The sequence below is a fragment of the Monodelphis domestica genome, chromosome 4, assembly GCF_027887165.1.
Source record: "Monodelphis domestica isolate mMonDom1 chromosome 4, mMonDom1.pri, whole genome shotgun sequence".
NCBI lineage: Eukaryota > Metazoa > Chordata > Mammalia > Didelphimorphia > Didelphidae > Monodelphis > Monodelphis domestica.
In genome coordinates this window covers 418,646,500-418,666,956 of record NC_077230.1, presented here as the reverse complement: position 1 = coordinate 418,666,956, position 20,457 = coordinate 418,646,500, and the positions used below count along the sequence as shown (strand labels likewise).

The 20,457-nt window shown below is 57.0% G+C and overlaps 1 protein-coding gene across 5 annotated transcripts in view; it reads left to right on the top strand.

The window, feature by feature from the left end:
• Positions 1 to 20,457, top strand: part of SIPA1L3 (signal induced proliferation associated 1 like 3) — a 132,213-nt gene that overhangs the window by 61,522 nt on the left and 50,234 nt on the right. For all 5 annotated transcript variants that reach the window (XM_056796172.1, XM_016422201.2, XM_001366744.4 and 2 more), the window contains 2 exons: positions 16,540 to 18,346; positions 18,888 to 19,018. In XM_056796172.1, the coding sequence (XP_056652150.1) occupies positions 16,861 to 18,346; positions 18,888 to 19,018 (1,617 nt within the window). In that variant the 5' untranslated portion in view covers positions 16,540 to 16,860. The remainder of the gene's footprint in view (positions 1 to 16,539; positions 18,347 to 18,887; positions 19,019 to 20,457) is intronic.

Sequence of the window (20,457 nt, the reverse complement as noted above, 5' to 3'; positions counted from 1 at the left end):
ATTGTGCATGGAACCCCGAATCTGTGCCCTGTATTGAATTTTACTTGGTAGTGCCAACGTGGCTGTGCTTGCCTGTGTCCCTCTGAGGAGCTGCCCTGTTTCTCCTTGTCATTAAAGCTCTTTTCTTCCCTTTTTTGCATCATTGTCACTAACCCCCGACTCTTCCCACTCCCTAGGAAAAGCCCTCCCTTGTAACAAAAGTATAGTTAGAAAAACCGATCTGTGGTGATGAGAGTCGCCGGCAGCACCCACAATCTCGGGATGGCACGCTCCCTCCTCGGGGTGCTTAAGAATTTTGAAATCGTTTTCCTTGACTGTGCTGTGGTCATTGTAGCCGTCTCCTGGGTCTGCCCCCTTCCTTCTGCCTCAGTTCATCCCAGTCCTCCAAGGCCTTTCTGAATCCTTCCCTTTCCTCGTTTCTTACAGCGCACAAATACTGCATTATGATCACGCACCGTGATTTGTTCCGGTGACCGGGGTCCCCTTAGTTTGCCACACAAAAGGCTACTCCCAGTGTTGGGGTACCCAGGGGTCCTGTCCTCCCACGGCTACATTAAAAGAGCCTGCCCGCGGCTCAGGGGTCTTCCTGTGGCGCCATACGGCCTCTGCTCTGCCCTAGGTTAGAAATCCAGGAGCACTTGGGCGAAGAGAAAATGGGGTGGGGAGGCAGACTTGGGCTCCATGAGGAAGAACCGAGTTGTCCCAGATTGGAATGGTGGGAGGCCTTCCCAGAGGCAGGATGACCAGGTATTCCGTAGAGAGGATTCCTGGGCAGCCTTGCTTGGACTAGAAGGACTTCCTCGGAAGCCTTTACTCAATGGGGACAAAAAATGAAAAGCCCTGAGTGGGCAGGAGCCAGTCCCACAGGCCCGGAGTTCTTTCTCTGGGCTCCCGAGTCCCATTTGGGGAAGGCACATGCGGAGTGTCTTCTCATTGGCCATTGGGTTACCTGCCTCGGCTTGTGGCCCAGGATCTCGCTTGTCCTACTTTCTCCCCAGCTCAGGCAGAGGGTCGGTGCCAGGACAGATGAACCCACCCCGCTGCCATCTGAGCTGCTAGCTCTCCAGAACGTGCAGTTTGCCGGGCCAGGTCGCAATGAAAAGAGTTTTGTGTGAAGACAAGGTGCCCTGCCTTGTGTCTCATCAATCACTGGGAAATAAATAGGTCCCTGATGAACCCCAAAGCAGGCCACCGCGGCCTCTGCCGCTTCCCCGGGGCCCGCCCGCCACGCTGACTCGCTCGCAGGCATGCCCAGGCTGCTGGCCGGTGGCATCCCCTCTGGGCCGAGGCGGTGGAGCCCGTGTGAGCTCTCACTTCCTTCTTCTTGCCACCAAAGCCAGAAGGAAACCTCGAGATAGCGGGGGACTTTCCAGGGCGGGCTCAGCCCCAGCATGGTCCGTGCCCGCGGCACGTGTGCCCCTCGGAGGGCTGCCTCTCTGCCCCCGCTTGGATCTTGGGGCGGAATGCTGGCTTTCTGGTTTGGAAGGGTGTCGGATTCCTGGCATGGGCCTGCTGCAGGTATTTTTAGCAACCTCCGAGCTCTGTGGTTTAGAGGCATTCCTCACGAGTTCCTGCCCCAACCCAGCCCATTGTGTATTAGAGTCAGCCATAGCTGGAGTTCCCCGCCAGCACCCTCATTCCCAGCTGGTGGCTGCCATCTACCCACTGGCCACCAAGTCGGTAGAGAGACTCTAGGCCTGGAGTCTAAAAGGTCTGAGTTCAAGTCTAGCCTCAGACACTTTCTAGCTGCGGGATCCTAGGCAAGTCCCTTAACCCTGTGTGCTTCCAGTTCCTCATTTATCCAATGAACTGAAGAAGGAAATGGCAAACCCTTCTGGTATCTTTGCCAAGAAGACTCCAAATGAAGTCACAAAGTCCGACATGCCCCCAATGACTCAACAACAGAAATTCAGTTCATTCCTTCCTCTCAGACTGTTGCCGCGTGGGGTGCTTTCCTGCTTCTTTTGCCCTCTCTCGGCTCCCATTCTGTCTTCCCAGGCTTCCCGGAATGCTTCCTCGCCATCATTAATTTTCCGTGACCTTGTGGACCCCAGGCCTGGAGCATCTTCTTTGTTCTCGGTGTTCTCTGCCATGCAGAGTCCTGGCTGCGAGGCCTTTCTTCCTGCCCTGTGCCGATGGTGGGGTCGCGGAGTGGAAGGGGTAGACCTTCTAGCCCCTCGCTTCCTTCACGTGGCTAACCTGGACTCTCCGTCTCCTCCGGCTTTGTCCTTGGCTTTCCGCTAAGTGGCCAGCGGCTTAGGGAGAGGACCAGGAAGTTGTTCCTTCATCTCGGCCTGCCCTCGCTTCTCCTCTCAGGGCGCCCTGAGCACCAGGGCTCGGCCGCTCTACGGCAGAGCCATCTTCCCAAGCCGACGACGATGCCCTCCGGCTCCCCAAAGGCTGGGCCATCGGCCCGGGACCTCCGGGAGGTCTTGCTAGACTTGGAGCGTTCCCCCAGGGGGCCCAGCTTCAGCCGGTGCATCTTTGTGATGCCCGTTGCTCAGCCTGTGCCGGAGCCAGAGCCGTGTCTGCTCCCCGTGTTGTCAGCTATGTTCACGCACACTTGCGGGCCAGCCGTGGATCTTGCTCCTGCCCTGGTGGCCCAGAGCTTTGACTGGCTATCCCTGGGCCCTTGAAAAGGGAGTTCTGCTTTCAGTTTATCCGATTTTCGCTTGAGTTCTTTGAAAAGGGGCAGGCGAGGCAGCAAGGTGACTCAGTGGAGAGGGAGCCAGTCCTGGAAATGAGAGGTCCTGGGTTCAAATGCGGGCTCAGATACGCCCTAGCTGTGGGACCCTGGGCAAGTCACTTCACTTCAGTGGCCCATCCCGATCCTTTCTCAGCCGTTTGGCTAAGACCAAATACAAATGCCTAACCCGTACCGCTTTTCTGTCTTGGAACCAGTTCTTAACTGGAGAGAGAGACAGAGACACGCACAGAGGCAGAAAGAAAGAAGAGGGGGGAGAGAGAGGGGAGAGGAAGAGGGAGGGAGACAGAGATGCCCCCTGGGATGGCTGTAGGCCAGGGCTTGGAAAACCAGGGAGGTGTCCCAGAGGACAGCTGGAGCCTGGATGGGAGCTCTGCTCCTTGTGAGGGAACCCGTCCGTGTTCGCGTCTGTTCTTGTAACGTGGAAAGACAGGCTGTTGCCCAGGGCCCTCTCGGCACACGTGTGATCAGCCCAGCCGCCCGGGCTGGGGCGGCCCTGTGGCTAACAGCCTCCTCCCTCTCTGCCTTGAAGAACGGTCCCTGATGTTCTTTTGGTCAGGACGCGCCCTGGCCGGGAGAGCTGGGAGCAGTCCCCCCTCCCTCGGGGGTCCGAGGACAAGGACCCTGGAGCGCCTCCTGGGGCCAGCCTCCCACCGCCTCAGTGGCGTCCTTACCCTCTTGAGCAATCTGGTGGTGCTCAGCATACTCCCATCAGGAGTGAGCTTGAGGCTCCCCCTCTGGCTTGGCCTGGGCTGTGGGGGTGCTCAGCACTGCTCCATAGGAGAGCCTCCCCAGGTTTGGCTTTGGCTTCCTTCCTGGGCCTCGTGGGGCCCCTGGATTTCTGGACTTGGGGCCTGGAACTTGAGTGCTTTGGACATTCCAGGCCTAAAGCTGTCCTTGGGGGTCTTTGTATTGTGGGGCTCTGCTGGCCCCAGTTAGGGAGCAGCCCCGTCGGGGAGGAAGAGACTCCATGATCCCAGGGAAAGCCATTCCTTCTCTGTCCTCTCCGTTGGGCTTGAATTAGCGGGTGGGTCAGGGCCCTTCCAGCTCTCAGCACTCTAATTAGGTCTTCTTTTTCTTTCTTTTCTTCTCTCTGCGTTGGCAATGCTCCGTGTACTTGTCATAAAGGCAGAATGTGGCCGGGGACAAACACGTCTGCCCTCTGGGTCTGACTGGACAAAGCAATGAGTGGTGAGCCGGCAAAGGCTGGAGGCCGCCATCCCTGGCCTTCTCCCACAGAACGGCAGAGCAGGGGAAGACAAGCGTATCTTGGCCTTTCTTCCCCCCGGTGCTCCTGCTCCTTGTGTCCCCCTTCCGCTTCTAGCAGTCAAGGGGAGGCTGAGCCCCCTCTTTTGTGGGAGGGTGGCTTAAACTCGTGGAAGCAGGACCACGTCTTTGAAAGAGGGGCCTGAGCAGGCAAAAGCCCCCGTCGGTTTGTCCGCGATCCCTTTTGGAAGACCACGCGCGTGATATGGAACGTCAGGCACCTGAAGCGACTTGGTCTGCCGTCTGGGGGTTCTCTTGGCCCTTCCTCAGATGACAGGCTGCTGGAGGGCAGGCCGGGGGCTTATTTTTCATCACTGTATCCGCAGTGCCTGGCCTATGCTAGGCCCTTCAGTGCTTTGCAGAGCTCTGGACCACCCCCGAGTGGGAGGAGGAAATTGGGGCAAGACCCTGTCCCTGCCCTCCCAGAGCTCCGAGTTTAATGGAGAGACACTATGCAAGCACCAAAAGTGGAGAAAAGCTCTGAGGAAAAGGCCTCGCCATTAAAAGGGTTCTTGTATTTGTGGTTGAGATGTTGCACTTGTGTCTGACTCATCGTGACCCCGTTTGGGCTTTTCTTTTCTTTCTTTGAAACCCTTACTTCCACCTCAGAATCGATACTGTGCATTGGGTCTAAGGCAAAGAGTGGCCAGGGCTAGTCAGTGGGGGTGAAGTGACTTGTCCAGGGTCACACAGCTGGGAAGTGTCTGAGGCCATAGTGGAACTCAGATCTTCCTGGCACTCTATCCACTGGGCCACATAGTATAGGGGCAGTTGACCAGGAGGCCCCCCTCTTAGCACAGATGTGACCATCCCAGCTGCCCAGTAGCTTCTGAATCCCCCAGCTGCCCCTACACGCCTCCTTTCAGCGTAGCCGTAGTGCTCCAGAACATTTGTACCATAATTGGTTTGGTTCTTCCCTAATCTGTGGGCATTGAGATCCCTTCCAGTTCTTTGCCAGCAAGACCTCCCAGAACTGTTCAGACAGATCTTTGATCTGGGCCAAGAGAATATAATCAAAACCACTGCACTGAGCCGCTGCCTGGGACGTGCCCGGAACTAAAGCTCGGAGACCCCCCCTGAACCACAGAAAGGGGGGTGCTCGTGTGGATTGTAGGGAAAGGGGGAGCAGCAATCTGAGGATATACGAGATCTCTGAAGCTGGGAAGAAGGGGTCGCCGACGCTAAGGTGATGGGTACTTCAGACTCAATTGCCCCGTTGGTTAGGTGGCTCCATGGATAGAGTGCCAGCCCTGCAGTTGGGGGGTCCTGGGTTCAAATTTGGCCTCAAATTTCATAGTTGTATAGCCCTGGGCTTGCCACTCCTCTGCTTAGAGCTGACACTAAGAGGGAAGGGAAGGGGTTTTTGTTTCCAAAGGAAGGAAGGAAAAAAGGGAAAAAAACTTCTAGGTTGTCTTGATTTCCATTTCCTCTATTAGTAGTGCTTTGAAGTGCTCTCTCTCTTTCCTTCCCTCCCTCTCTCCCTCTCTTTAACTCTTACCTTCCACCTTAGAATCTATAAGGTGTATTGGTTCCAAGGCAGAAGAGGAATGGGGGTGAAGTGACTTGTCCAAGGTCACCCAGCTGGGAAGTGTTGGAGCTCTCCTAATGGTTGTTCATAGCCGGAGAATGACCAGTTGCCTGAATTTTGGATTCTAGACTAAAGGCTTGCTTTCTGCTTTTCTCTCTCTGCTTGCTGCTCCTTCACTCTCTGCTGCTCTGCCTGAGATGTCCCTCCAGGCCGAGTGCTCTGGGGGCCTCCTGGCTCAGCCTTAGGGCAGGATTAAGCCCTGTTCTGAGGCCGGAAGCTCTCAGGCTTGTTCCCCCCCAAGCTGGCCTTTCCTTTGTTTCTCACTGGAATGTGGAGGGCCTGAAATGGGAGGCCTGAGTCCCAGGCGGGCCTGGCGGGTGGGACAGGCCGTTCCAGGGCCCTGGGCTCCTGTGGTTTGGTCTCTGCCACCAGAGAAAGCTGGAAGGGCCTCCTTTGATGCTGCAGCTGTGGTTGCTCTGAGCCCCATTTTTCTCTTCTCCTCTCCTCGCCAGCTTAGAGCCAGCTGGGTGTCGAACAATACCCTTGTTAAGAGAAGTTTTAAAATGGGAATCTGAGCACAGACATGCACATTCTTTCCCTGAGGAGAGTGACTGGAGGATCTGAAGGGTTTCATTCTAGAAAGAAAAGAGCTCTGAGGTGCAGGGCACTGGCCCTTTCTAGGACAGATCCAAGCCTCAGTGTCCTTGTCTGTAAAAGGGGGAGAATCCCACTTGCGCCGCTTACCTCCCAGGGCCATTGGCCTACAAGTCATTCTGACTGTTCTCCCCTCCACCCCCAAGCTGGAAGTGCTTTCTGTGTCCCTCACCTGTTCAGGATGTGATGAGCAGAGTTCCAGACGCAGTCCCACCTCTCTGCCTAGAGCACCCACACACGGCCTCCTCCACTCTCCCAGTGACGGCCGCTTGAGCTGCCTCTGTTTGCCTGCTGTGCAGAGACACAAGCCAGCCAGCCCCTTTCATCACTGGACTGGTCACTGTGGCCCGTGACCTGAGTGAGGCCAAATGGACAGTTCTGCCCTCCAGGCTAAGCAAAACAAGTCTGTTGCCTGTTCTTTCTCTAGGGTTCCTCCCATCTCTTTAAGAGTCTGTGTTTTAGGGACAGCCAGTCAGGGGCCTCAGTGGATGGAGAGCGAGGCCCAAAGACAGGAGATCCTGGGTTCCAGTGTGGCCTCAGATACTTGATAGTTGTGTGACCCTGGGCAAGTCATTTCACTCCCATGCCTAGCCCTTATCGCTCTCTAAGACAGCAAGTAAGGGTTTAAAAAAAAGTATAAACTTGATGGGTGAGAAAATAAAAAGCATTCGAAACAAGGGACAAAAATCTCTCCAAGCAAACCGTGTGTAATTTCCTCCAGGAGAGCTTCCAGGCTGGGCACTGCAGAGCCAGATTTTGCTCTGTAAAGGAGGGGGTGGGATGGCCAAATGCCGCTCATCTTTATGGCCTTCACCGCCTGTTCTCTGTCCCTCATGAAGGCTTGGCTTGTAAATAAACATTCAGGCTCTTAAAGCCCTTTCACCCATGACCTCACTGCTAGTCACACCTGGGTGAGTCAGGGTGACCAGGTGACGGGCCAAAGGTCATCGATGAAGGCTCAGGTTTTCCTAGGTGCCTCTGCACTAATGATCATGAGTAAGCTTGAGTCGGCCCCATTTGGGGGTGACCAGTGTTGTTCCCTGGCCTGGGCCTCAGTCCTCAAGGAGGGAGAGCCCCCGACTCCCTTTCACCTGGGACAGCTCTCCATTGCTCCTGCTTGGGCCCCCTTTCCACACGCTAGACCTTGCTAGGCTGGCTTGGTTGGCCCGTCCCCCCTTTCCCACGCAGCCACCCCGCCACCCCCCAGGCTTCATTTCTGGAGAGAACACAGACTTCCCCATTTATGGGGCTCATCCTTTAAGTCCTTGGTGCCCTGCCACTCGGGCCCACTGACCTGGAATCCGCTTTGATGTTTGTTTTTTAAGGACACGGGCCTCAGGCTACTGACTCAGTTGGGGAATCTGAAGGCCAGGCTGCTAGCGACTTGTTCCAGGCCCCCCGGATGTTCTCAAGTCTCTGGGGCCAGTTGGGAGTTGCAGGTGCTGTAGTGAAAGACGGGGCAGGACCTGGATTCTGAAAAGGGTTCTATCATCCTCTGCCTACAACCAACTAACAAACGTTTATTAAGCACCTCCTGTGTGCCAGAGGATCCCCAAAGAAGCAGGACAGGCCCTGCCCTCCAGGAGCTTACCATCTAATGGAAGAGAAGCAAAGCTAGAGACAGGATAAATGGGAACTAATAAGGGGAGGCACTAGAATATAGTCGCGGCGCAGTGCACGTTAATCCGTCATAGAGGTAGGTCTGGAAACCCAGGCCACCGAGCCCAGCCTCTGTTTTGTACAGGTAGTAAATGACAGAAGCAGGCTGTGAGCCCATGTGCTCCCGATGGGCGACTGCTGACATGCTGCCTGCCCCCCCCCCCCCCCCCCCGGCCTTGAAGCATCGCTTCTGATTGGGTGTGCGTCGGTCAGGCTCCCGGGGCCCACGTGGGGCTCCCGAGCAGTGTTTTGGACCATGGATGCTGAGGTCCAGTGGGCCACCTGCTGATCTTGGAAACAAGGTGCTCTGTTCCCTCTCTTGGCCTCTGTTCTCTAAGTGGGGCTGAGTTTTAGGCCCCTGTGACTCCCTTTTCTGGGCCATTCTAAGTTTTACCGCGTGTTTTCCCGATGACAGTTCTATGGGGCTCGTTGGGCCGGGGTTCTTTCTCTCATCTGACACCTGAGCAAGCTGAGGTGGAGGAGCTGACACTCCCTCAGTGTCATGGTGTCAAAACTCGCCCTGGAGCCCAGATTTCCTGACTCTGACCCAATCCTTTCCCCCCGCCCTCCCAAGCGGCTTCCACGAGAGCTGGGTCTCTGTCTCTAGCGAGCCTGCAGCCGCGGCAGGATGTGGCAGGAAGGGCACCCACGGGGCTTGGTCTGGAGCCTCTTGTGTCCAGTGTGACCTTGGGCAAGTCTCTCCTCTCTCCGTTCCATACATTCTTGACCCGACAGTTGTGGGGAGGAAAACACCACTGAGTGGAGCTCCATTTCCCCTTCTTCATGTTGCTGGACACTGGCGTGGCGTGTGCATGACGCTTGGGGGGTCACCGTCTTACTCCGCTTGGACTCGAACGTTCATCACCAAGATGGCACTTAATACTGCCTTAGGCTGGCCACCAGAACCCGATTCCTCCCCTTCCCTAAGGCGAAGTTCAGTGCTCCAGATGTCCTTGCTGCAATGTTTGCTTGGGCTTAGCTCAAGTGGCCTAGCTGGTTCTGAGTGCTCCTGGTCCGGACCTTTGGGGAACCCTTTAGAGACAAGGGAGAGTGAGCTGTAATCGGGGCATTATCGATGGGGTTCAAGAACACTCTTAACTTCGCGTACTCCAGAAGTATAATTAATGACACTTCTAGCTAACCAAGACTGAGGCCACCTCCGGAGGCCACCTCCGGGGCCCTCCTCGTCCCCCAGCTGCCTTCTCTTCATTTGCCAGTTTGCATTCCCATTCGATGTTGGCGGTGATTATTTTGTGATTGCCTATTGTACAGGCCAGGAGCTCGGCTCTTTGTAGGGCTGCCATACCATACTTTGATTCTTTTTCTGAACACTTGGGGACTTTGGGAAGGTGGAGTCTAGGCAGGCTGTTGTCAAAAGAACCCAACTGCCTTTGGTTGGCCTATGATGACTCCTCCAGGGCTATTATGTTGCGATCTGAGTCATGGTTAAAAAATGTGTTCTGATGGTCTCCCATCTCAGCTCTGACTTTCTGACGGGGAGTTAACAGGAGTCAAAGCGCCACAGGGATTTCGGTGGAATCGTGCCATAATCTGCAGCGCCATCCTAGCCCCTCAAGCTCTAGTCACGTGGACCCAGTAGGGATGGGGACTAGACCCAAAGGGCTCTCCATGCCCGCCCCCATAGTTCCTCTGGGAAGTCTTCCAGTAGAGTTGGTGTCTAGCTTCCCACAAATGGGGGCTTTCGTACAAGCACTCAAGGTAACAAATACATGCTAGATAGAGGACAGCTTTTATTCTGCCCTCTACCACCCCCACCTCCCGCCATGCATGAAGAACAAAAGACTTTCATAGTTTGAAGCTCCTAATAGCTCCCTCATAAACATCCTTCCAAATGTTTGCCGGTAGGGAGAGAGTACCCTGGCTTTCTGCTTGCATCTTTCTTCTTCAGAATCCTGCGGTCTTCAAGACGCCTGGTGCCACCCTGTGGTTTGTACTTCTCCCAGAAGGTAAACACTTGCTGGGGTTGCTCGATGGGGGCAGCTGGGTCCCAATTTCTTTGTCCCCCTTCCCCCCATGCCTGAACAGCAGAGGCCTTGTGGGTGACTCTTCCTTGCCAAGAGATGGGTTGCCCAGGAGCTCCCTTTCTCTCTCCAGTTTCCCAAGTTCCCAAACCCTTAAATTCAGGTTAACCTGCGAGGCCATGCTCCTCCCCCCTCCCCAGGGCTGATGCTGTGGCATTTCCCGTTTCCGTCTTGGATCACGGTGTCGAGGGAAACAAGATATTTGAGTACGTGTGCTCCCTTCCCCACCATGATCCTTATCTCCATCAGTCTTCAGAAACATTGTCCCTGACCCCCTCTGCCTGCCTCTGCTCCGGGCACCTGCAGGAGTTCCCGAGGCTTCATCGTAGCCCTGGCTGTTGCCATGGGCCGGCTCTGGGGCTCTGCAAGTCCTCTCTCAGGTCCCTGATCTTTGCTCAGGAAGGGCTAAGCACTTGTGGCACCTTCCCTGCGACTGCTGAAAGGGCTGAAAGCTCAGCCACTAGCAGCTCCAGCCATGCTTCTCTCTTTTCTTTCTTTTAGTTTTCAAAGAAATACTTATTGAAAAGAGCCAGAGCAGGGGCATTCTTCTCGCTCCTCCCTTAATCCCTGGGGAAAGTGGGCTCACACTTAGAGTGGTGGCTGCCAGCCCCCCAGCCCCCTCTGCAGTTGAGCTCTGATTGTGGCAGAGCCAGTGAACGGGTTCTCTCTTCCATGTAAGGAAGAAGGGAATGAGCATTTATTCTGCCCTGGGATGCAAACACAAGCACCGGGGATGCCAGCCCCTGGCCTCAAGGAGCTTCTGCCTCAGGGGAGAGACAGTGAACTAGGAGAGGTCTGCGGGGAGGAGACCACGCGCTGGCCGTCGCTTGAAAATCCAGAAGGAGGAAGAGGGGCAAGAGAGGAGCGAAGGCAGGCCAACCTGGGCCCTTCCACAACATGGGGGGCCCAGGACAAACTCAGCAGACCTCAGGCCCAGGGGGCCGCAGGGGCCCTGGCTCGCTGTTCAGGCCCAGGGGGCCGCAGGGGCCCTGGCTCTCTGCTCAGGCCGAGGGGGCCGCAGGGGCCCAGGACAAACTCAGCAGACCTCAGGCCGAGGGGGCCGCAGGGGCCCTGGCTCGCTGCTCAGGCCCAGGGGGCCGCAGGGGCCCTGGCTTGCTGCTCAGGCCGCGGGGGCCCTGGCTCGCTGTTCAGGCTGCTCAGGCCAAGGGGGCCGCAGGGGCCCTGGCTCGCTGCTCAGGCTGAGCCCTGGCTAATGAGGGAAGGGCACAGTCCTCCAGTCTGGGCTGCCAGGTCTCTGGTGGCTCTCCCCCCTTCCACAGGAGCCAAGGTGCAGCGCAGACCTTTCTGGGCAAGCTTAGTTCCAGTTAAAAGGCCCCAGAAGGCGGCCCCAGAGAAGGCAGGCAGGTGGGCGGGCAGGGGGAGCTTGAGGCTTGCTGAGGGAATGTTGTAAGCCGGGCCGGGGCTGGGAAGTGGAGAGCAGAGCAAAGCTGAGGAGGCGAGGAGGCCGGGGGAGTTGGGACGCAGAGGGCCCAGGGACTGGGGATATCTGAGCAGGGGAGTCGCGTGGGAGAGCCTTGTGAGGCCACTCGAGGTCGAGGGAGAGAGAAGAGGGGTTTCGGGACAGTCTGCTTAGGGTGCTGCTGCCTGTGAGGAGCTTCTCTTCTACGCACGTGCCAGCAGGCTAGAGACAGCATTGATCAGGGCGGTGCTCGTGGGAGGGAGGAAAGGCCCAGGAAAGCTGGGGAGACGGATGAAGAGGAGCCCCGGGATGGGTGTGAACTTCTGCGGAGAGAAGTGGACAGACCCAAGAGAAGGAGCGAGCCGCCAAGAGTCGGCCAATACTGTGACCCACCACGCTGCTGCTAGGTGGTGCCCCAGGACAGAGCAGAGTCAGATCTGGCCTCCGACACGTCCTGCCTGTGTGGGCCTCTGTTCGCCTCGGTTTCCTCAGCTGTAAAATGGGGATAATAGTTTCCGCGCCCCTCACAGGGTTAGTGTAGGGTGAAATGAGGTGGCGAGAGGCTCAGCCCGGGGCCTGCACAGGGTCTCTGCGTGATAAATGCTGGGGTGATGACGACGATGGTGGGAGTGCAGACGGAGGCCCGTCTCTTCTCTGGGGCTTTTCGGGGCCATGGCGAATGCAGAAATTCGTTTTGCATGACTGCCCCTCTGTGTCATGGGCTCTCATTGGAGGGGAGGGAGAGAACTTGGAACTGAAAATCAGATTGAATATAGAAACGGGAAGGGTTGCCAGTGTTGATGACTCCGTTGGGGTGGGCCCATGGGGTGGAGGGAGCCTGCTGGAGCTTGTCACGGCTGGGGCAGGTTTTTTGGTTTGGATCCGGACCTGGGATTTCCTAGACAGGAGGAACTCCCGCTGCAGCTACTCCCTCCAGTCCAGCCCATCAGCAGCTGGGCCGAGAGGTGGGACTTGCCCAGGGTCACTCAGCTGGAAGGTGTCCGAGGCAGGACCAGACCTTGTCTCTTCCTGGCCCCAGGCCGTCTCTCCCTCCACTCTAGGTTGATGCCTTTCCTGCTGGGTCACAGCTCATGAAGAATTCTCTTTCCAGAGCTGGGGGAGATAAGCGAGGGGAGAGGACCTGGGAGGCCTGGACAGGGGCAGGCGCCTGACCTGAGAGGCCCCTGGGCCAGGACATGGGGATATATTTGAGGTGTGCGTCACTGAGGGGAGCAGAAGGAGCCTTGAGAGAGCAGGGTCTGGGCTGGGGAGAAGGCTAGAACTCGGGGCCTCCGTTCTGCAGCAAAGCAAGACCTAGGGCGAGGAGGGGACTTGTTTGAGGGCCCCAGAGTGCCCCCCGGCACCTCCTTCCTCTGTAGCCTTGGAGTTGAGGGAGGACTCCAGGGGACCATGGGCTCAGGAATTGTCCTGCCGGACACTGGGCTGTCTGCCCGAGAGTCAGCACTGGCCAGGGCCCGCCGGGTGTCCACCGCCCCTGCACTCACCCATGCTGTTGTTGTCAGCATCCTTGCCCAACAAAGTCAGCAAATGCTAGTCCAACGCCTGCTCTGGGCCAGCCACACTTTCTCCTTTCTTTGTCACAAAGTGTGGAAGAGATGCTATGTAGCCTTGGTTTCTTCTTCTATAAAATAGGGGTGATAAGAGCTCCTGCCCCCCTGGGTTGTTGGGGGGATCAGGGCTTTCTTTGCACACTCTCAGTCCCTCTGGCATTACAACTGTTGCTGCTGCTACTAGTATCTGGGTCCATTTTACAGATGAGGAAACCGAGGCCCAGAAACTTTGCTAGAGATGACTATGTGGGAGTAAAGCTAGATTAGGAACAAGGCCTCGTTCTGGCCTCTCTTGGATGGGTCCCTTAACTTCTCCAGGGGAGCGTGGATTAGGTGTCCTCTCAGAGCCCTTCTGTTCCTTGGCTGGATGCCTTGCCCAGATTCTCACTCCTGGGCCCTTGCCTAGCCTGGGCCTCTCCAGACTCCAGCATACCAATAGCTACCACCTTTTATTTGGGGCCATTTGCTGACAAAGGGCAGCCAGCCCAGCAGAATGGACTGGCCTGCCCTGCCTGTGCCACAGTAGCCCCCAATGATAAGGCTCCTTCCTTCATTACAGAGGGGCTTTCCCAGAGGGGCCCCTGCCTTTGCTGTGGACTCCTGGGTGGGTGGGCAGGGCCAAGAAGGAAGGAAGTGGTGGTGGTGGGGAGACAGAGAGAGAGGGAGAGACAGACAGAGAGTAGAGGGGAGGAGAGAGACAGACAGACAGAGAGTAGAGGAGAAAGAGAGAGATGGGGAGACAGAAAGAGAGAGGGAGAGAGACAGAATAGAGAAGGGAGAGATACAGAGAGAGGGAGGGAGACAGAGACAGAATAAAGAAGAGAGGGAGAGAGAAAGGGAGAGACAGAGTAGAGGAGGTTGAGAGACAGAATAGAGGAGGGAGAGAGACAGAGAACAGAGGAGGGAGAGAGACAGAGAACAGAGGAGGGAGAGAGACAGAACAGAGGAGGGAGAGAGACAGAATAGAGGAGGGAGAGAGACAGAATAGAGGAGGGAGAGAGACAGAACAGAGGAGGGAGAGAGACAGAATAGAGGAGGGAGAGAGACAAAGACAGAGAATAGAGGGAGAGACAGAGTAGAGGAGGGAGAGAGACAGAGAATAGAGGAGGGAGAGAGACAAAGAGACAGAGAATAGAGGGAGAGACAGTAGAGGAGGCAGGGAGACAGAGTATAGAAGGGAGAGAGGAGAGAGGGAGACAGACAGAATAGAGGAGGGAGAGACAGCGACACTGGGGAGGAGAGGGGAGGAGGAAGCTGTTGTTTCTTGTGTGAGAGCTGGGGGGGGATGGGGGCTCCCCAGATGTTCTTTTATTAGGCTTTCATGTCTCATATTTAATCAAGATTGTCAAATATTGATTTAATCTCTTCTCTCAGCAGATGTGATCTTAGCGGGTTTCTGTGGTAATTAGCTGGGATTAGTTTGTACTGGGGGCTTCTTGCTGGTAGGACCAGGCTGCTGAAAGCCTCTCAGTGGGCCAGGGAAGGGATGAGGCCCCGAATGGCTCTGCTCCAGGGCTGGGCCTTTGGTTTCAGTAAAGAATGGCCCGAGCCTTGTGCCCTTAAGTAGTGCCCACCAGCCTCTGTCCCTGAGCATCCCGTGGCAGGCAGCTCCAGGGCTTCCTGAGCTTCTGCCTGGCTTCGCCTTCTTGCTTTGCCCTTTGCTTAGGCCGGGGCTGCAGCGGACCGTGTGCCTTGAGGGGGCTGGGGAAGGGTGGGCAGGGGGGTACCGTAGGAAGCCCCAAATCAGAGCTCGGGGATGCTTGTGCCTGACTCATAAACTTGCCTGTTGCCGACTCTGGGCCTGCGTGGCCTCGGTTGTAGCCTGGTGGGTGGGGTGAGCCCCAGCACCTGCTTGGGGTGAAGGCTTGTTTACCTGTGAGTTCCCCCCTCCAGCAGGGACCCCCCACACTTTCCCAGATTCCTCAGCGGCCTTGAAATCCACAGTGCTCTTTGGGCAGCTGGAACCCATCTGTCAGGAGCAGCTTGTGCAAACAAGGGTCTCTCATCCAGGTGCCTCTTTTTCTTAACCAAACAAAATCTAGCTTGGAAGAGGGGGTAAGCCTCCCATTATCCTAAAGCGGAGGACAGGTGAGCTCAGGCCGGAGAGCATTCTGCCTCTGGCAGGGCCCATCAGCACCCCAGGTGGCAGCCTTCATTCTGGCATGAAGCATCACAGCTGAGCACAGACTGTCCTGCTTTGGGCGTGGTCCTGCACTGCCCCAAGGGCTGCTGGGAATGATCCGTGATGTTCTCAGAGCGGGTGGCTGGGAACCCCAGGGCTCTGCGGGCATTTTGGAGGCAGGGTGGGAGACGGCTGGAGCCCCAATCCTGCACTGCCTTTGGGGAAGTCAGTACTCTGAGCCTCAGGTTCCTCCTCTATAAAAGGAGAGCAGTGATCTTTATCCTGCCTGTCTCACAAGGATGCTCGTGAGGAAGAAGGTAGCTGTAAAGGGAATTTGGAAATGGCAAAGTGCCGTCCAGCTGTCAGCTGGGACAGGGGTAGGAGTGATATTGGGAAAGTGTCCGAGGAGAGGGCTGCAGGGATCATCCCCCCCAGATGAAAGGCCGGAGCTTTCCAGGGCCAGCACTGGCCCTTCCCTGTCATCCCTCGGTCCCCGGGAGCTGGAGGGCTCCAGACTCGGTACCTGGAGCCTCCCCTACCTGAGAGGGAGGGGAAGGGTTCCCCACTCTCTCTGGAGCCTGGGGGCAGGCGCATGGACCAAATGGTCACCTTTTTCAGTCCACTAGGCAGAGAGAATGGCTGAGCAGGACTTCCCTGTACAAACATAGCCCCAGACACATGGTGGATGCCCTTCCTGAACAGACTATGGGACCTGAGTGTTACTGACAGTGCCTGGCACATAAGAAACGCGGGAAGGGTGGGAAGACCTCGGTGATGCCAGGGGAAGCTGGGGCAACCAGACGACAAGAGACACAATGGCTGCAAGAATGGAGGAGGCAGTCTGGGCCACCTGGGCCCTGTGGCACTCCTCCTAGGGACTGAGAGCCCGGCCCTGCAGGGGAGAGGGGACGGGGCCTTCCCCTTCTTGGCAGAGGTGGGGGTGGTCACGCTTCCCTCAACTGTGGAGTTTCTGAACTCCTTTGTTCCATTTCTTCTTTCCTATAAGGGATAGCCTTATAGGGTAGGGACCGTGGGGAGATCTGTTGGGGAATGAAAGTGATGTGGAAACAAAAGCTATCTGTACAAAACCTATTTAAGCCAGGCAGAGAGGGATGTCCCTGGTCCCACCCCACCAAAGCTAGAAGCTGACCAGGAGCTCGAATGAATGGGTGGGCCTTCTAGATCAAGGGCTCTGCCTGGTTTATGCTGTGGACTCCTTGGGCAGTTGGTCTGGGGAAGCCCAGACATGGCCCCCTTCTCCAAACCATATTCTTAAATGCCCCAAATGAAATATATAGGATCCCAGAGGATGCCCAAAGTGGGTGACAATGAAGGTGCCATTTTTGGCCTGGCAGAGGCTACTGATCCCCTGAAATCTGTCCCCTTGGATACACAGAGCTCCTGTTCCGTAGCTAAGTTCAGAAGGATTCACCCAGAGACTTTGCCACCACGTTCACAGCTGACCCCTGTGGCCGAGTGACCGGGCAAAGAAAACCCACTGAGGTTCCCCTGTGGGGTTGGGGAGAGGGAATACCTTTTGGTTTTGCCTAATCTTCTCCTTCTCTCTCGATAGGTTGGCTCAGGACATGTTTCTGCCTCCAGAGAGCATCCTCACCTCTGACCAGCTGGAATAAGAGGGGCCGGTCAGCGCTCTGGGCCCCGGGGGAGTGAGCCTGCCGCCGGCCTGCCGGGATGTGTTACGGTCAAGCCCTCCACAGCAATGTCGCTGAGCTGGGCCACCAAGGCACCCCGTCTTCCCCCTGGCTCTCGCGAGAACTTTGCCTTCCTCGCTGGCCCCAGGGCTCTGAACAGTGGCTAGGCTTCTCCTGGCTGGCTCCTCAGAGATGCGCGGTGCCTTTAGGGGGACTCTAGGACGCAGCACTCCTTTTGGACTATGACGACATATCGACCCATTCAGAATGAAGGTGTGGACATGGGAGGTGGCGGAGGGGGGAAGGGAAGTGACCCTCTCTCAGGCCCCCTTGTTGGAGGAGATTATTTCCCTTCCGGATTCTGGACGCAGAACGGCAGCTCGCCACAGCCTGCCCCCCCTGCCAGCGAGAATGCAGCGGCCTCACGCTCCAGTGCCACAACCCCTGCGGTGCCCAAGATGGGAGTGCGTGCCAGGGTGGCTGACTGGCCCCCGAAGCGAGAGGCTCTGAAGGACCAGGCTAACTCCAGCCCTTCCCAGGAGATGGACAGTGGCAAAGCTGGGAGGGAGGGCCTCCTCCCCAGGTCCTCTCAGAACGGCCAGCTCCCCCCCAGCAGCTCTGGGCCTCGAGCCTTCCACCGCTTATCCCGCAGGAGATCCAAGGACGTTGAGTTCCAGGACGGGTGGCCGCGGTCTCCAGGCCGAGGGTTCATTCCTCTCCGGAACCGGAGCAGCAGTGAGATCACGCTCAGTGAGTGTGACGTGGAGGAGCCCTTTGAGCCCAGGGGGTCCCGGTACGTGGGGGGGCTGCCTCTCTTCCGAGAGTACGGCAGCACCTCCTCCATCGACGTCCAGGGGGTCTCCGAGCAGAGCTTTTTGGACATTCTCAATGAGTTTCGCAGCGAGAAGCCGGAGCCGGGTGGGACGGGTTCTGAAAAGTGGAAGGAGCTGCTCGGGGCCGGCTCGGCCATGGCCTCCCACCTGCATCTCTCCGGAAGCTCGAGGACGGCCTTCCGCAATGGCCAGTCCCACAAGGACGACTTCCTGCTGCTGCAGCCGAAGGAGAAGGACAAGCTCCGGAAGAAGGCGGCCAAAGGTGGGGACGCGGGCGACTCCTCCATCTTCCGGAAGCTGCGGAGCGCCAGGGGGGACCTGGAGGCACCCGGGAAGGCGTTTGTGGAGGCCGACGACGGCGGGGGCCGGCTGCCAGAGGGCAGCAAGCCCTGGATTTGCCAGAAGAGCTTCGCCCACTTCGATGTGCAGAGTATGCTGTTTGACCTGAATGACGTCGCCGCCAACCGGCTGTCCTCTGTGGCCCAGCGGCGGAACACGACAACCGGGGCGTCGGCGGCGTCGGCCGGGGCCCCAGGGGGCCCGGACCCCTCCTTCCCGAGCACGGAGGACTTGAACTACAAGGAGAACTTGGAGCAGGACCCCGGAGACAGCAACAGTAATGACCTGCTGCTCAGCTGCCCGCACTTCCGCAATGAGATCGGGGGCATGTGCGAGCGCAATGTCAGCTTCTCCCGGGCCTCTGCTGGCTCGCCGGGTGGCGGTGGCGAGGGCCGGGCGCCGGAGCCTACCCTGGGCACCTGCTGCACCAACGCCAGCATCTCCGTGCTAGAGGTCCCCAGGGAGGGGCAGAGGGGTCACAGCAGGCCCAAACTCTACAACATCGAGCACGTGGACCTTGGGGCGCGCTACTACCGGGACTACTTTGTTGGCAAAGGTAAGAGCCTGAGACTTGGCCGTCCTCTGACTCGGTGGTCTTGGCCTCTCTCCATCCATTTTTGAGAGGGTGGGCTGGAGTTGGGCGAGGGTCATGGCCTTGGGCCTTACGCCCGCTGGGAAAAAAAAAAGAAATCCCTGGTGCTTCCCCTTAGAGAAAATGGAAAACCAAATAAGGATGAAAATATAATAATAAAAAATAAGGAAGGATTAGCCCCAGAGGTGGACCCCCTCCCCTTTGTCCCCGGCACGTTTCGCATCTCTGTCTGAGGGCAGGCGTTGATTGTAATGAGACATCAAGTCGCCTGCTGGGTGCCCAGCTCAGGGTGCCAGTCCCCGCCCTCGGGGGTTTACATTCGCTCAGAGGCATGGCCACTCCTTAGACCTTGTGATTCTGCGTCATCGTGAGAGCCACCCTGGCGGTTCTTTTCCCCGGCGTCCCCACGTCCAGGATGGAGCTGGCACCTCCCCATCTCGGGCCTGCCCTGGGTTTGCTCTAGGTTCTTGCAGGGTACCTGAGGACGCTTGCTCTCCTCCCTTAGAACACGTCAACTACTTTGGGGTGGACGAGAAGCTGGGGCCTGTTGCCGTGAGTGTCAAGCGGGAGAAGCTGGAGGACCACAAGGACCACGGCCCTCAGTATCAGTACCGCATCATCTTCCGGACCAGCGAGGTACGTGTCCTGAGAGGCCCGGGAAACTCGGGGCTCAAGATCCTTCCCATCACCGGCCCAGAGTAAGAATTTAGAGCTGGGGGAGGCCCGAGCGAGGATGCTCTCGGCCCGGAGGAGGTCCTAGGACCCTGGGACCATTCTGTTTGCAGATCTCCACTGAGGGGGACCTCAGCCCTTCACAGGGCCAGTACAGGAGAGGGGTCTGATGGGCGCAAAAGGCAGCAAAGCAACATCGGGAGTCCCGTCAGCTATAGCCCACAGGCCCGATCTGGCCTGCGGCCTGTTTTTGTGCAGCCCGTGACACTTTTTGCATTTTAAAAATACAATAATGCTTTATTTAAAAATGTGAAAATCGTCCTTCGCTCACGGGCCGTGCAAGCAGAGGCCATAGGCAGGATTTGGCTCATGGGGCATTCTCTGCCAGGCCTGGCCATTGGGCCCCAGCTTTCCCTGTATCGTTGGGGGTCAGACGATGGATTCTCCAGCTGGTCCTTTTGTCCATCGACTCCCGGCTCCTCACGGGGTTGCCATGCAGCAGGCTGTTTGCTGCCGTGGGAAGAGGGAAGCGGTGCTCGGGCACCCTGGGCAGGTGAATCAGCCCCTGAGCACTTCTCTTTGGGCCTCTGTAAAGTGAATAGGGTCTGGCTGCCTGATGTTGGGGATAAAGCCCTGAAGAAGCGGGTGTGATGAGGGCGATGCCAATAACCATGCCTGTTAACACGGCCCCTTAAGCTGTGCAGAGGGAGGGCATGAAAGTATTCTTAGACCCATTTTACAGATGAGGAAAGAGAAGCCCTGTGAGCTTAGCAATGTCCGCAGGCCCTGAGGGTCAGCGCACACGTGAGGTCAGGATCCTCAAAGGCACTCGGAGGCCTGCCTCAAGGAGCCCTGAATAGCCCGGTGCCTCTCGGCTCCTCTAAGCACCGAGGCTGAACCTTCCACTAAACAGGAATTCCATTTGTCCCTCGTGCTCTGCTCCACAGGGAGCAGGTTCCCTGTTTCTGCAGGGAAACACCTGCTCCCAGCTCCTGTGCCTTCTCTAGGTCCCAAGTGGTTCTGGAGCCTCCCAGGGGGCCTTCGCTTGGCTGGGGTGATGAAAGCCTCCACCTCAGGCCTGGGAGAGCCCATCTGGCTCTCGGGGGCCCAGGGAGACAGAGCCTTTGAACAAATTTGAACCGAAAGAGCTGGGAACAGCACTTGGAAATTGAGGAGAACCTTCGGGTTTGATGGGGAAGGAAAGAGAAGGGAACAGCCATTCATTAAGTGCCTGGCACAGTTCTAAGCACATTGCCAGTATTATCTCATTTTAAGCGTCAGCATAATCTATATTAGATGATTTATACACTGGGGTGGGGGTGGGGTGCATGTCTAAATTGTAAAATCTCAGGAAACAGTGATCAAAAATTACTTCTGTATGTAAAAGGAAAATGGAAAACAAA